General features: G+C 37.1%; 1 protein-coding gene across 2 annotated transcripts in view; it reads right to left on the bottom strand.

Moving 5' to 3' along the window:
* PRKN (parkin RBR E3 ubiquitin protein ligase) overlaps window positions 1-17,801 on the bottom strand; it is a 712,245-nt gene that overhangs the window by 448,217 nt on the left and 246,227 nt on the right. For both annotated transcript variants that reach the window (XM_021391068.1, XM_021391066.1), the window contains exon 4: window positions 3,411-3,529. In XM_021391068.1, the coding sequence (XP_021246743.1) occupies window positions 3,411-3,529 (119 nt within the window). The remainder of the gene's footprint in view (window positions 1-3,410; window positions 3,530-17,801) is intronic.

Raw genomic sequence — 17,801 nt, 5'->3', positions numbered from 1 at the left:
CTTGGTGTACATCACTTTGCTGAGTCAAGCCTTCCATTTGCAGATGTGCATTTTCCTTTTCATTACAGAGTTAACATAGTGATTGTTGACATTACTATGGCTCCAAAAAAATAAGTCTGTGTCTAATATAAACCTGAGTGAGATTTTTTTTTTTAATTTATTTTTTTTTTTCCCAAAAAGAGGGATACCCTGATTATCTGAATCATGGCTACTGAGACAAACTGCAGCACTCTATGGAGAAGAAAAAAAAAAAAAAAGAATATTTTTAAAACCTTGAAGATAGAAACTGATGTGAAACTAATGAAAAAAATTTCCAAGTCATTTGGAGAAAGCTGCTGGCAGGCTAGTAGGTGGTCTACATAAGACTCCCACACTCCCATCTATCCAGACATGCTTTTGTGTTTGACTAATTAGTGAAACTAGAGAGAAGTGTTACTTTTGCAGTGACTGATGTTTTCTTATAATTAAATCAGTCTGGTATATATCTCCCATAAAGCATTAGGTCATGAAATGTTCATAAAACGCCAACCCAAGTGTCATCTGGAAAATTAAAAATTTAATATTTAGATGGATGTCTTCAGTAAAAATAAAAATAGTGGGCTCTTTAATTTCATAGAAAAGTAGTATCATAAATTTACTCTGAGCATCATATATTAAAATAATGCTACGCAAACAGGCATGACAGTTAAATAAGGTTTTAGAATAAGACTGTTTAAATGAATAAGTAATATTTTAAAATGTCAGTCAGTGAACACACTATGAAGAAAGAAAGCTCAATTTAATTAGCTTGGTCATTTGTGGCTTAGGTAGAGAAAGGAATTAGCATGCAGAGTAAGCTAAAGCTGCCCAAAGCTTTGTGTGGGTTTTACACAGGTATTCACTTTCATCTCAATAAAGGAATTACTGTAACAAATGCTGGCTTAGGTGGTGCTTTGCTGCTTGTGGCTCAAGAGGGCTTCTTAGGAAACTGCTACCCATTGCCTGGTAAAGGTGAAGACTGGAAAAAGAAAAAATACATCCTCAGAAAAACTTTCAGGTCTTCTGACAATTCTGTAGCATGGATGTACACACACATCTTTATGGTTTATCTGTGTCCACTTTATCTTGACTAATTTCTCAATGAAAGGGAAATCATATTAATTCTGTTATTATTGCAATCTATTAGCAATTACTGGGATAGTCCAGTGGAATTGGATGAGCAAAACGGAGGGTCTGTGGTAATACACCACCTTCTATCTTACATGATTTTTTTTTAATGCCCACAGAAGTCAACATTCTCAGCCTTACATAACTTGCTTACTATGGACTGAGATGCACTGAAGAAAGCATAGCCAATAGAAAGCACCAGCTCTGAGACTACACTTTTGCCTAGCATTAGTGCAGAGTGGTTTCTGCATAGCATTGAAAAATAGATGGGGCCTGATACATATTTCAAGTTTCCTAGTTGGAATTACTTTCTGTTACTGAGCAGGGAGTGAAAAGAAGAGAGGATGCAAGGACAAGGCACATACTAAATCTGCACCTAATCTTCCTAACTAAAGGATAGAGATAGATTGCGTGTATTTGTAAAACAAACTCATTATTGCTTAGTACATTTACTATAGTAAACATTCTCCTATTGCAAATATTTCACTAATGGAAGCACTGAGAACTGCCACTCAAACTAAAGGAAAAGCATGCTAACTGTTGTTAACTACTTTATTTCACTGAAATTTGAGAGGAAAAGAATAATAACAGCTATTCTTTATTTGGGGGAGAAAGTAAGAAGAACCTGAAGTGCTAATTTTTCTACCTGTGTATATTTGCCAAAAGAATGTACGTGCAGATACATTCAAGACAGTCAGATATTAAAAATGTATTTAGAAATATGCCATTCTGAAGCTTTTATAGTAGGGTTTTTACAGTGGAGTCATGAGAAAATCTTTGGAGACAAAATGAAGAATCCTATTCAGGTAAGAACTGTAAAGTTTCTAAGTGTACTAAGTATACTTAATACAAGACACATCATGATAACACCATAGATAGGAAAGAGATCATTTCCAAAAAAATGGACACGTATAGGGAAGCTGTCGAGTCTAGGGAAGGATGGATGTTCTGCGCTGTTCTTGCAATAGAGTCCAAGCCCAACTAGTGATAACATCTTTCAGCAGCACGGACTGCTTATTTGCAATCTGAACAAACTGCCATCTGCATTTATATTCATTCTGAATATTATACCATTGGAAATATACATTAAGGACCATTCCTCCTGTATCTTGATTTAATGTAATTTAAGTCTATGCTAATGACCAATATTTAAATATGACATTTTGGAGGAAACAAATGCCTTTTCATGTGTTCACTTGAAACACCACAAAATACAACATTTGTGAGCCTAGGGTTACTCAGGTAGTTCAGAATAGCACACAGATCTTGAGGGGGTTTGTTAAGAAGTTTTGATTTACGTGTGTATAAGCACTGATACAGTTTATTATTTCAATGAGATTACAGGAGTTGAGTTTTTAAAGAATCTCGCTGTGCTACGTTGTGTAATGATACAGAAGTACTGGGCTACACCAAGAACATGAAAGTGAAATTAACCCCTTTAAACTACATCTAAAGACAAATTTGAACACTTAAATATGCATCAAATGTCACAGAAAGCTCCCCAAAAATATATAGCATTGCAAGGCTCACTCTCCTGCAAAATCTGAACCCTTTCACATAACAAAGCTGTCTGACAAAAATTGTGATTTATGAGTGAGGAAAGACTCCCTTTCCTCAGTAGCATAACCAGTGGAATTCAGCAGAACTTTCAGCAAAAAAAAATCTCTAAAACTTCACACTACTGTAAATTCAAGTCAAACAACACTGTCTTGTTTTAGAATGAAAACCAAGCCTGACAGTTCTCCTACTAACTTTCTGTCCTGGCATAATAATATTTCCCTGACCTTACATACAGTGGCTGAGCTGGAGAGATTAACATTCTCAGCTGCATAGCCACTTAATCCCTCCTTGTCTCATTCCACAATGTTCACAATCAGGAGCACTGAATTCAGGTCTTTCAGTGGCCTTAAACACCTTTCCAAGCTTTGTATAAGCACATATAATTTCAACCCTTAATCTCATCCTTAGTTGTACGTATTATGAATACTTCCAGGTTAACCATTAGGACTTAAAATATAAAGCAAAGAATATCCTTACAGGATTGCAGTTACAGTCTGCAATGTTTTACTACCATGTTCTGTAAATTATGGAGATAAGTCAATGAAATCTTCATAAAGCTTTGAATTACTCTTCTCAAGCATAAATAGCAGGAAAAGATTTAAGTAAAAAAAATGCCTATTTATATAACCACATATGTGCAAGTGGATAGACAGAACAATGTAAATAATTTCTATATGCTCCAAAAAGTTGAAATACTTGCTTACCCTTGCCAAAGTGAGTGTTCCTTGTTTACATTCACTGCATCGGACCCTCAGTTTCCCAGGCTGCACAGCTTGGCAGAAATTTTTGCAAAAAACATAAAAACTGTTGTAACTAGCTGCACCTGTCAGGAAGAAAAACAAACAAGCAAAACCATTTATATTGAACATTAGTATCAGAGTGTAATGAAAGGTTTCTATTTGTATATGACAAAAAAAAATTTTAAAGATTGATTTTAAGGCTGGAAGGCAGCATGGTGATTTTCTTCCTCAATGTACTTAACGCATTTGTTCCAGTAACTCCTGCTTCTTTATCAATACATAAAGGTGAACTATACTACAACTCCTTGAAAGCGCATCCTATCTTGAGCTTGAGCTCATGACTGATGAAAACCGACTGTAATCTGTGGCAAATGATGTATGAGATTAATTACTCTGGCTCTCCATAATTTACATTTTACTTCTAATCTAAATTTGTCCAGATGCAATCATAGTGAGTTCAAATTGCATGAAAATTTCCTTGGATGAAGTTTAAAAGATTCATTTGATTGGTATCAGAAAAAGAAAACAAATATTTATCTTAGTAAATCTAGTTTTATTTTTGGAAGACTGGGAACAATTTCTTTATTCTCACTAGTAGTGATATAACCCAGCAAAGTTTGTAAATTGCTGCCAAGTATACGGGTTGCTCCAACAGTAGTGCCTCCTATTTATTTTCATGGAAACTACAACAGAATCAAAAGGGCACAATAACACTACTTGATAGAACAAATTCACAGCTACAAAACACTATTTTGTAAAATAGTCACCACCATTAGCTGTCCATTTTTGCCAGCAATGAAGACGAGCCTGCATGCCACGCTCCTAAAAATCTGCAACAGTGGAGGTGAGCCACTGTCACTGTCTGAAACACACCACCCACCTCCTCACTGTGCTCACAGCTACTGTTTGGTCTCCATCAACATTCAGCACACATGAATGAATGTCAGTGGGTGCCATTTTTTCCATGTGGAGGAATTCAGTGACACACCCTTGCTTCATATGCAATTCCATGTCACATGCCATTCTGTCAGACTGCCCCTCTGCTGCCATCTGTCACATGGCAACAAAATATAACGGAATATTGGTGGGAACGTTCAACCTCTACTGCTACACCACCAATATCTGCTTTTGACATTGAGGGCTTACATAATAAATAGGAGGCATTATTTTTGGAGCAGCTCTCGTATAGTTTTATGAAAAATAAAATGAAGTACATTCTGTTCAGTGTAACTGAAAAACATGTAGAGAATTGTGTAAGCCTTAGGCAGTACTAATTATTTTGATTTCAACTGCAACCCTGATAATCATTCTAAGTAAACCACTTTTTAGGATGATTATTGCTATCCTGCAGAAAATGATGGAGCATTCACCGCCCTCTAGACCATTCACCATCTTTGTAGCCCTCCTTTGGATGCTCTCTAATTGTTTTATATCCTTCTGATATTGTGGGGCACAAACCTGCACACAGTGTTCAAGGTGAGGCCACAACTCAATTTCAGCTACAGACGGTGAGATCAGAGCCTGTTACTTATTTTGGTTATATTTCCATTGCTCTGCACGGGCTTTGAAATCTAATCTGACTGCTTTCTGCCTAGTTGTGTTCTAAGCTCATTCCATCTGCACCCAAAGATAAAATTATCTTATTGATCATATTCTGCAAAATATTCACAAGATAATACAGCATACATCATCATGACTGAATACTGCAGTAAAACACAGCAGTCATGGGAAAGGCCTAAAATGAGACATAGTGATGATTTACTGCAGAGGATAAATCCTGTGCATTAGCTTGATATTTACTCCCTGCAAAAATAGACTACGTTAGCTTAATATTTATTTTACTTAGGTCTTTTTTCTTTAGCTTTTTTCATGAATATATAAAAAGTACCCCCTGTGCACATCACTCATGCAGAAATTTGAAATACAACAAGAAACAAATTTATAGAATAATGAATTTGAGCAGTTAAGCAACACAGACACCCAGAATACTTGTCATGGTTTTACGACTTTTGGTTATTGGTATTCCACATCATAGCATCATGTAGTCCACTGGGAGTTAAAGAGTTAATGCTCCAGTTCCGTGGAGCTTGGATAGTTCCGGGCACCTGGTTCTCAGAAGGGAAGAACTACTACATTCCCCAGAGGACTTTGCTGCCCTGTTACTGTTTCCATTCAGAGGGAAAGATAAAACTGTTCCCAGATCACAAGACCTTCCCTCTTCTCGTCCCATCTCTTGTCCTGGCAGCATCTCGCTCCCCAGCCATCTTGCCTTCAGCATTAGAGTAAGGCCTACCTTAATTTTGGACATTCTCTCATTTTATTAGATTTATTAGCTTAAATTGTAATTATATTATATTGTGTTATTTTGCATTCTGATATCTTATTTAGTAAATTAGTTTGTTTCTCCTAAGATCGTTGCCGCTGTGTTGTTTTTAGGCCCATCTCCCTACCCTTTTTCCCTTTTCCCCTTCCTGGGGCATGGGTCTATGGGTCCCCTGTCCCATTAGTCATAGAACCAGGCCAAACCTGCCTGTAAATAATTGACAATAACTTATGAAACATCTCCTACAGTGTCACTGCTGGAGAGGCAGAACACTGCAGGAGGAATGTTGTGATTTTGGGAGAAAGGAGGAAATTAATATTTTCAGCAAGCCATACAGCCTTTTACGCAGTCATGCTGATCTCACTACCACCAAGTGCAGTTACTTTACTCAGTGAATGTCCTGAGAAGCATCACCAGGAGTAGGGAAGACTGAATTAAATATACAAAGGCTAAATGATGGCATAGTGCCCAACACTGATGACAAGAATTAAAGTCTTTACTGACTTGTTAACATCACTGTGAATTTTTCAAAGGCCCTTCGCTGAGACTGCATCCCCTTGAACAGTTTTTCAGAGGGGAACTGAAACAAAGAAGGACAAAGGAATCTGCAAAGAAAAGGAATCAGCTCTGATGTAGCAGGAATAATAGGAAATGCAATTATGACACCATGCCAGTAATCACTCAAATGGCTGCAGCACCAACCTTACAACCTCATCTTTCCTCATTCAATCATGGTCTATAGGTTTTCATAAAGCTTTCCATTAATATTTTATAACACTGGTACTCAGCAAGAATGTGCAAACACAGCAAATTACAAGTGTAAAAAAAATGGAAGCCCCTTAAGTGCTAATTCTACTATGTAAGGTGTGCATTAACACAATAAATAAATACAATTCAAATTTTAACTACTGATCTGTTTGCAGTTATATACATTGGTGGATGAAGGACAACTGAATGTGTTGTATCTGCTGTTATTCTTCTCTGACAGCAATTTCAATTTTCAGTTCCATATTCTAAATATCTGTGTCCAGGTGTCCCTAAAATGTTTTTCAACCATCAATGATTCTCTCATTGGTCTGGATACAATTTCCAGCTTTCCCAACACCAGCTGGTACATCAGCAAGTTTTTTGGGATATCATTTATTCTGCATCTCTAACAGTACATTGTGTTTATCCTCAATGATGGTGCAACAATAGAATAAACAAAATCAATAAATGGTTAAGGGAATGATGTCATGAACAGGGATTTCACTATTTAAGTCATGGAATTAGTTTTGAGAAATCGAGTCTTCTGGGGGAGGATGGGATTCATCTCTCAGAAAAGGAGAACACGATCTCTTTGGCAACAAGACTTCCAATTTAATCAAGAGGGTTTAAACCAGAACTGGCAGGTGAGGGGATCCTTAAACCATCCCTCTTTGAGGCTGACAATGGTAATGGATGCCCTGGAGTTCGATCACAGGCCAGTAAGACAGCACATGAGGTCCAGGCTAAGGGAACTCCAAGTGGTAAATCAGCCTCAATGGGAGCCCAACTCAAATGCCTGCACACTAACACACAGAGCATGGGGAACACGCAAGAAAAGCTGCAGGCACTTGTGTGCCTACAGGACTATGATGTCGTTGGCATCACTGATACGTGGTGGGATGGCTCTCACAACTGGAATGTAGAAATAGAAAGGTATTAACTCTTTAGAAAAGACAGGTAGCAGAAAAGGGGAGGGGGTGTTACCCTCTACATCAATGACCAGTCTATGGAGCTCCACCGGGGGATAGATGAGGATATCCATCATATTTGAAAGGTCATGACAGTCTGGTGAAGATCCCACTGACTGGAAAAGGGGAAACATAACCCTCATTTTCAAGAAGGGAAAAAAAAAGATCTAGGGAACTATGGGCCAGTCAGTCTCACCTCTGTGCCTGGCAAGACCATGGAGCAGATCCTCCTGAAGGCCCTACTAAGGGACATGGAAAATAAAGATTAGGTGACTGGTGGTAACAAACGTGGCTTCATCAAGGGTAAGTCATGCCTAACTAACTTAGCGGCCTTTTATGATGGAGTTATAGTCAGTACAGAAAAGGAAGAACATCAGGCCTCAGACATCACTGACTTGGACATATGCAAAGTGTTTAATACTGTCCCACATGACATCCTGGTCGCCAAACTGGAGAAAAATGGATATGATGGATGGACCACTTGCTGGATAAGGAATTGGCTGGATGGTCACACTCAGAGAGTTGCAGTAAACAGCTCAATGTCCAGGTGGAAACCAGTGATGAGTGGCATTCTTCAGGGACTGGTGTTGGGACTGGTGTTATTTATATGCAACAGGGACAGTGGGATTGAGTGTACCCTCAGCAAGTTTGCAGATGACACCAAGCTGAGTGGTGCAGCTGACATGCTAGAGGAAAGGGATGCCATCCAGAGGGATTTGGACAGGCTTGAGAGGTGGGCCCATGTCAACTTCATGAAGTTCAACAAGGCCAAGTGCAAGGTCCTGCACCTGAGGTCGGAACAATCCCAAGCACAGATACAGGTTGGGTGGAGAACGGCTTGAGAGCAGCTCTAAGGAGAAAGATTTGGGAGTGTCGATTGATGAAAGATTCAACATGAGCTGATAATGTGTGCTTGCAGCCCAGAAGGTCAACTGTATCCTGGGTTGGATCAAGAAAAGCGTGACCAGCAGAGCAAGGGAGGGGATTCTACCCCTCTGCTCTCATTAGACCCCACATGGAGTACTGCGTCCAGTTCTGGAGCTCTCAACACAAGAAAGACATAGAGCTGTTGGAGCTGGTCTAGAGGAGGGCCATGAAGATGATCAGAGGGCTGGAGCACCTCCCCTCTGAAGGCAGGCTGAAAGAGCTGGGGCTCTTCAGCCTGGAGAAGAGAAGGCTCCAGGGGGACAGCCTTCCAAATACCTGAAGGAGGCCTACAGGAAAGCTGGGGAGGGACTTTTTATAAGGGCATGTAGCAACAGGACAAGGCGAAATAATTTTAAACTAGAAGAGGGTAGATTTAGATTATATATTAGGAAGAAATTCTTTATTGTGAGTATGGTTAAGATGCTGGAACAGGTTGTCCAGCGAGGCTGTGAATGCCCCCTCCCTAGAAGCATTCAAGGCCAGGTTAGATGGGGCTTTGAGCAGCCTGGTCTAGAGTGAAGTGTCCCTGCCTATAGCAGGGGGGTTGGAACTAGATCATCTTAAAGGTCCCTTCCAACCCAAACCATTCTATGATTCTGTGTACAAGTATAACTTGTGGCCAAGTAATTTAATTTACTGTAAACTGAAAAATGTGCAACCAGGAAACTGACCTTACAAATTTGGATTTCTAATAGGCACAAATGTATTTTTCAGCACATGATCAGGGGCTGGCTTTTTAAGATCTCCAAGATGTCAAACTTAAGATAAATCTGACTAGAAAGCATAAAATTTTTGTCTTTCATTTTATTCAGACGTGATAAACTTGCAGTTAAATGACTCATTTCCATCTGCATCAGTAAATTTCTCTTATAATTTGATCCAAAACAGCTAAAATCTGCTTGGCTATATTGGTTTACCTTACATAATCTTGGCATTTGTTGAGAACACTTATAGGACTGAATCTTTCAGGGAACAAATAAGGGAATATCTTCCTTCTGGAGTCCCAAGAAAGGCATCTCCTATTTGTAGATTTAGAGAATTCACAATCTCTTTCCTGAGGTGACCTGTTCGAGTACTCCAATCAAGATATGTAAGAATATACTATTTTTAGTTTTAATTATCTTTGATGAAATTAAACCATAAACCATATCTTTCCCTACTTACCACCAAGAACATGGAAAACAATTTATTTTCTTCTTCTTTGTAGCATTTTTTAATATTAGTTTTCTATTTCTTGGGCTATTCAACGTCAATATTGTCATCCTTCTCTTCTATGCCATTTGCAAAAAATTTCTCTTGGAGTACTCTTTAAAGAGTGTTAGGAGCAGCTCCCCAATCTTGTCATAATATTTCACCTGAAGACTTTCTAATGCTGAGAACAATTGGGTTCTATATTTTTTTAAGGCATCTTGAAGTTTGTACTTTTTTATCAGTTCTTGTATAATATTTTGTTTACCATTATGTGCATAATTTAATTGGCACCAGTTCAGTTTATAATCTAAAATCAACTTCCAAACCCTTGTCTACTTCATCTTTCTTAATCCACTCTGTATCTGATTACTGTTAGTCAAGCGCAATATGCTGTGCTGTACCCTTCTGAGCAGCACTGTGAATTTTTCATAACAAATTTCCAATCTGTCATGATAGCTTTGTGTTCTAAGTCTGCCATCCAGATTATTAGCATTCTTTTCTAATTTGCTGATATCTACAGATTATTTTTAATAAGCATGCAGTCTATTTCCTCTTCCAGGTCATTAATGAGAGTATTGATTAACATCAGAGGGGCAGATCCATTCAGTGTATCCTTCCATCTTGATCACGAACTGCTACTTACTATTCCCAAGCTACAAATTAGTAGACAAGTTCACAGCAACCTCACTGTATTTTTATCTATATTCATGCTCCCTGTTTGCTAATGACACTATCATGCTAAATTGTCAAAGACTTTACAAAAGTGAATATGCAAAAAATCAAGAAACGTAGAATCACGGAATGGCTTGGGTTGGACGGAACCCTAAAGATCATTCAGTTCCAAGCTCCCCCATCACAGACAGGGACACTTTCCACTAGATCAGGCTGCCCAAAGCCTCATTCAACCTGGCCTCGACCACTTCCAGGGAAGGGGCATCCACAGCTTCTCTGAGAAACTTGTTGCAATGACTCACCATCCTCATACTAATTAATGTTTTATCTTAAAACCATTAATCCTTGTCCTACTTCTCCAGTAAAAAGTCTATCAATGTCTTCCTTGTAGGCCTCCTTTATATATTGGAAGGCTGCAATATAAGATCTCCCACGAGTCTTCTCTTTTCCCGGTTGAACAACACCAGTACCTCAGCCTGCCTTCATAGGACAGATGCTCCAGCCCTCTGATCATCCTCATGGCCCTCCTCTAGACCCACTCTAACAAGTCCATGTCATTCTTACACTGCCGAATTCTGCTGAATGCAGATTTGCCTGTGAGATTTCTTATGTGGACTGTCCAATATGTATAAATATATTTGTACATTTATGATGTACAAGCTTTTTAAGATAAAAGCTTAATAAGAATTCTGAAAAGAATCTCTGTTTTATAGTTTCCACTTAATATCAGCAGAATACGAGCAAATAAATCCATTTATTAAAGGCTACAGTCTTAATAAAATTCTTGATCGTTTTCTCTATCATGTTAATTTAGTTACAATTCTCTTGCTAGGGAAAAAAAAAAAAAAAAAAGAAAAAGATATGAATGCAAAGGGCTGCTCGGACATGTCTTCTCATCCCAATAAGACACCCTCTCTTTTTTTACCTCTTCAAAGATAATTTTCTCACTAACTACACAGAAAGTATTAACAGTGTTTTCTCCCTTTACTATTTTTATACAAAAGAGAAAGTAGCATTCTCTGATGCATATCCCAGTGTGTTGTACTGGCTGTCCATTTAGATTTTTAAGCTCTTTAGGGCCTGAATTACCTCCTTTTTTTCTGTCTTGTTAATGATGAACATGCTGTGATAGCTTTATATGTGTTAGTGATAGTGCAGATCAATTATTTGGATATGCAGGACTAGTTAATCAGAAAACATTACTCATAACAACTATAGATCTGATTCTGAAATCTCTTAATCAGTCAAAACACCCATTATCATCCATATGACTGTTAAAGTGAACAACGTCCGAATAGGGATATTAGGAGCTACCCTACTGTTTTCCTTTGAATTGCATTTTCATATAAATGATAACGATTACTGATTCTTTCCCATAACAGCTATTTAAAAGAGGACACAGCTACGGGAAGTTTTTCAGAAGATTTAAAATTGCATAATGCTAACATTGTTTCTGATTCCATTATATTTACATTTAATCTAGTTGCAATTTGTGAAATGTAGACCGGCTGTCAGAGACTCTCAGACCATTATAGCAATTTGTACCACATAAAGAAAAATACATACTTAGAAGTGAAAAAAGTATTTTTCTCAACTGTCTTTTAAGGACTTCGCTCAGTTCAACAAAATAGGAAGAAAAACACCTGCAGTATAACTACTTTGAGACTACTGGATGTAAAGTTTCCACAAACAGCTAAATTTAAATAAAGCGTAGAGGTTTTACTTTTGAAAAAAAAAAAAAAAGCACAACAAATTACCTTAAATTTCCCATTTGTTTTCCAAAACTATAACCTATATGTTCTACCTTTAATCTTTTACTTTTTAACTGTTCATCTTTACCCGCAAATATTTCACCAAACACAACTTCCCCCCAAGACATATATATGCAGACACATACATTTATAAAACATTTCTACCTGTTGATAACTATATTTATTCTTTATGACGCTTGTCTAACTCAGACCATGAAAACAGCTTTTATTTAACAGTTAGATTCATATAAGCTAGTCATGTTCTATTCTACTGAGAAAAACAGGCACTTTTATGGTTCAATTAAATTAATCCTAAAGTAGATATAAAAAGATATATCAGATAAATTGTGCCTAAAAGAGTCTACTTCTCTCTGTTGTGGAGGTTTAGGACTCCTAGGTCTGTTACAGATATCTACATTGTCGGCCTCTAAAATTATGTGAGATGAAACCCCCTTGGAGATGCTGCACACAAGAACACATTTTTTGCCACAAATGTGACAAACAGCTACAGTATTTCTGCAGTAAAAATAACAATATTAAATGAACTGAACTTTGAAGAAATTCCTTTTCTTGAGACTCAAATACAATTTGAGAAAGTCTGCGTTTGTTGGATAACTAAGGTATATGGAAGACACAACTGTTTAGAAAAAAAAAAAGAAATGGATCTGTCATTCTAACAAGGACTACAAAGGATTCAGAATTTGGCTGAGAAGTTATGCACATGTAAGAAATGAAATAATGGAAGTACTTGACAAAGACAAAAGAGGGAGGGCGGGGGCATTTATTTTCTAGGCTCCCTCCCTCCCAAAGAAAAGTTTGTGTGTAAAAAAAAATAAAAAAATAGGAGTCCTCTATAAATTAAAAAAAAAATGAAAAAAAAATAAAAAGAAAAAAACCTATTTCAAATTTCTGTAATTCAGGATGATTCAGGATGGGGTAGGAATCTCTTACATAAAAATATGTAAAAATTAATTTCCCCAAGTTACGTCTATTTTACCTGCAACTGTGATAGGTAAGGGGTGTCCCTGTCTTTAGGTTGCTCCATCACCCTTCCCACTTGTGTTCTTTCTTCTCCTGTTCCCTTAGGTAAGAATATGAGGGAGTGGCTGGATGGAAGTATGGCTGCCAATAGGGAACAACCCACCACAGCTTTCCAAGGGGTATGTTTTCAAATTAATAAAAAGAGGACAAAGGCATAGGATGGATTTAAAATGGGGAAGTAACCGGAAAAGGCCAGTAGCTTCAATGCAGCCTTCAGCCTGCAGCCTCACTGAGGATGCGCAAAGCAGAAACATCTGAAAAGGCTTCTTGCAGCTCTTTCTCATCATTTCACAGTGGTCTGATCCAAGATTACACAACTGCTCCATATTAGAGCTGGCCTTTCAAACAGCCAGTTAAACTCCTAAAGAGGGGGAGGGGAGGATGAAGAAAAAGCAAAAGCAGAGTTGCAGAGCCTGTTGGTGCAAGCATATGATATCCCAGGAAATTGCTATGTCATGTCCAACAAGTAACAAAGTACTGAAAGATCACGGAAAGTGCAAAATATCATAATGTTATCAGTTTCTTAATTGAGAATCACTACAGAATTTAGGAAAAGAATTAAAAGAATCAATATTTAAATTTATAGAATGGATGCATACATTTGCAAATCAGATTGTAGCAGCTTATTTATAGTTTCATAAGTAAGACATTTCACAAAGGCACATCTGCATAAAAGATCGTGTACAATTTAGGCAGTCACTTTTTTGAAAAGAGAATATAAAAATAAGACTGTGCAATAACAGTACCATATTAGATCTGTGCCATTTGACTAAAAATTTCAATAACAGCATACCCTCCATCAAAATAATGGCTATTGCAAGTGGAGTTCTTCTCTGCTCCCTACTTACTTGCAGTTTCCAGAAGAACCCAACATATCTATTCAACTAATGTTGTCAAGATATAGGCAAACTAGTTTATCAGTAGTAATTACCAGTAACTATGAAATCCTTGTGACAATAGGCAGACAACAGTAATAGAGTCTGTTACTCTACTACAAAACTTTTTGGAAATATTCATGTTTTAGAGCACCCAAGGAATAGCAAGGTGGCACCGTTTTCAGTTATTCAAGGAACAGAAACACTAAAACAGCTTCATTAGCAATTTTTAAAATAGAATTTTCACTGTTATTGATCAAAAAGCAGTGTTCTCTTGGAGCCGCATAACTGATTAGAACGCAGGAAACAAAGCTCAGAATTAAATGGTCAGTTTTCTCAGAGTAGCACAGAGAAAATTGCTAGAGTGATCATCATCAGAAAAACAAGAGAAACAAACAATGAAGTGAGGAAGTTTACTGGTGATATGATTTACCCAGGGCAGTAAAAATTAAGGCCAGCAGGAAAAAAAAGACATTGAAGAATGCAGGATGCTGAGTGACTAGTAATAAAATGAAAAATGAAATTCATTGTAGGTAAATGTAAGGTAATGTGCATGGAAAGATAATTTCACAAAGATAGTCATGGGCTTGACGGGTTATTACCATGCAGAAACAAGATCTTGAAGTTATAATAGATAGTTCTAAGAAAATTTCAGCTCAATGTTCAGTAGCAATCAAAAAAGGTAAATTGAATGCTAGGAAAAGAATAGGGAAAAAGTAAAACACAGTGCTGTACAAATGCCATTACAAATTCCACGGAGTGTTCCATTTTCAAAAGCCTACTCTTTCCATTTCAGAGTAGAATACTGTAGAACTGAAAAGATTAAAAAAAAAAGGTATCTATGCAGTATCTGTGGACTAGCAATAAAATACAACGTTAAACGAGATTTTGATCTGAGCTGGTATAGTCATTGTCACCTTTCATGTGAGAAAGAGATGGAAATAATCTGTTACCATATTTCACTGTCCCTTCAGAATGACTGTAGCTTGGATCTGTAGCTAGTTTCATTGGTCCAACAAATTTTGTCCGACTAACTGCAACAGGAAACTCCTAGGACAGTCCTGATCAGAACAATGGTAACTCCTGTGCAACGCTGGTCATGTCTTGCTGGAGGCATTCTGTGTTCCTGCTCAGGAATAAATCCTGTCCCATTAATCTTTACCAAATTACTTTCAAATTATTATTTTTTTAAAAATAAGAATAGATATTTATGCACTTGGTTTTATCTACAGGAACCCATGGATACTTGTGACCTTTAGCTCTGATACATACAACCTTTAGCTCTTTTATTAAACTACTGAAGTGATACATGTAAAGAGATACTGATAGGAAAAACAAAGGGCAGAAAATGTCATAAATGTATTTGGATGTCTGAAACATTCTGGGAAGTAGTAGTGGCAGGAGTACTATAAGCATGGGAAGCTGCTAGTCAAAACAGACCCTTCCATAATATATAAAAAGAGTCAGACAGCAGGACCATGTTTTGTTGGTATTGAACAAGATGATAGGGTAACAGACATACTATCAAAGAGATATTTTGCGTATGCAGTAAAGTTGAGTGTTGGAGATGAGAGTCAGGATTCGATCAAAGAGATATAAAAATAGTAGACGAAACTAACAATGAAGAAACATTTTAAGACTGAAAAAAGGCACACAATAAAGGATGAATTACAGGGGAAAAGAATATTCTCCCTGTCAGAATATATAAAGCTAATTTGCTGTATTATATCAGAGATGAGCTATGAAAACAGAAGAGTTGGACCAGCAGAATGTAGAGCAGAGAACAGAAGTATTGGCAATTTTCAATAAGAATGCCACACCATATGGGTTAAAAAGCGTAAGAAAGTGTTTTCCATTTCATAAAGGCTGTTATACAGTAGATGTCAGTACGTGAGGATTTGAGCAGGGAGATCACAATAAATAATATGTTACAAATTTACCTGCCTTTGATGAGCTAAAAATTAATTCAAGGTACTTGAGCTCTGGGGAAGAAATGCCTTCATCTTAATCATCAATCTCATTCATAAGTGCATATATATTTAGTAAGAATGATGATACGCCTTATTCATAACAAAGTGGTGAAAAGATAAGAAGCATGTGAGTTTGGATTGCTGGACTGCCAAGGAACTCCAAGTTTGAACGCCATCACCTTACTTTCACAAAATATAAATTAAGTTTTTACCATGAGGGAAATAAGGTAAAGTGAGATTATTCATACTACCAAGCCCTAGAACATCTCAGCATAATTAAAGAGTGTTACTCAGGAGAGGCCCTACTGTAAATTCATGTTAGGAATAAGATACTTCAACACAATGATTACAATAAAGATAATGGAAATCAACTTCAACCCAGATTACTTCTCACCAGCACCCTCACACTCTAAGCCTCGGTATCCGTAAAGCATTTTTGCTGCCTGTAAAAATTGATAGTGTAGGAAGGTAGTAAATTGAAAATCTAAAAATAATCTGAACTCCCAACCTCCACATTTTGCAAGAAAACAAACTGGTCAGACAAGGTTCTTTGTAAAGAATTCATTGGTTTCATGGAAAAAAAAAATGTATATGATATATATGTGGAATTTATAAATGCAGAGTTGTACAATCAAAATTGCAAGCAAAAATTCATGGCTGGATTCAGAGTAATTATGACTGATAAAACAGATGAAACGGACACTTCTGTAAAAAGAAATAAATGAATTATACATCTTGACGTTGTAGAACAAGCATTCAGAAGTTCTAGAATTTAGAAAACTTCTGTTTTCTCTCTTTACCAGCCTCTTCCTTCAGAGACTGAGAAAACATGGGAATAAGACATGTAAAATGACTTGCAGATTAAAGGCTCTGTGTTTACACACGTGTATGGTGGCTGTACTGCCATAATATCATGGCATGATAAGTGCATCACTTTTACATAATGCAGAAACAGGACAACACTATAAAAAGTAGGAATAGATTTTAGGAACAAAAGTCAACTCAGAACCGTATAAAATGTGTTCATATATGCTCTAAACCAAAATGCTGGATATGTGACAACATTCTTTGGCTTTTAGAAGATAGTTTTGAAAACAAACTCTTTAAAGAGGTTCCTTTTAAAATCATTCCTCTTTAAATCATTCAGCAAAAGGGGCTGGGAAGAAGCCATTTAGGCTTTTCAGGCTATTAAAACCAGGTGTCCATATTTAAACAGTAAGCAGTAAACTGTAGCTATTTAAAATTATATGCAAGTTTCACACATGCAAAAAGCCAACTTCCTCCTATTGAAGAACAGAAGCATAGAGAGCATAGAAATTATTTTGTCAGTCTTTGAATGAGTGATGCAGACTATCCTGTTCCTGTAACTCTCAGGATTGTTCAACACATCTGAAAATTCCCCCAATGAAGTAGTGGCATCTACAGTACAGTGAGCTCTGCTGCTTTTTCAATATATCTAATTCTGCCTGTGGTAGCTTTGAGCTTCAGCTTTCAGGTGTTCCCCACAGTACTTTAAGGTGACTCTTGGAGAAGTCTCCAACCAGAATACCTGTTGACTGGATCATACAAATAGTCAGAAAAACAATTTATTATTCAGATTGAACAATGTTTCTCTATCAGAAGGAATAAAGCTAATGATCAAATCTTTAAAGCAACCCCAAATGAAGTTTATAAGAAATCTGTAAGTTCGTAAGAATTTAACTGGATATCTACACTATAACTTCTTGATTACTCAAGTAATCCCTAAATGTAATGATCATAGAATCATAGAATCATAGAATCATAGAATCATAGAATCATAGAATCATAGAATGGCCTGGGTTGAAAAGGACCTCAAAGATCATCGAGTCTCAACCCCCCTGCCAAGTGCAAGGTCGCCAACCACTAGAC

This window comes from Numida meleagris, chromosome 3, assembly GCF_002078875.1.
Source record: "Numida meleagris isolate 19003 breed g44 Domestic line chromosome 3, NumMel1.0, whole genome shotgun sequence".
NCBI classification, from domain to species: Eukaryota; Metazoa; Chordata; class Aves; order Galliformes; family Numididae; genus Numida; species Numida meleagris.
This window is presented reverse-complemented; position numbering and strand designations above follow the sequence as displayed.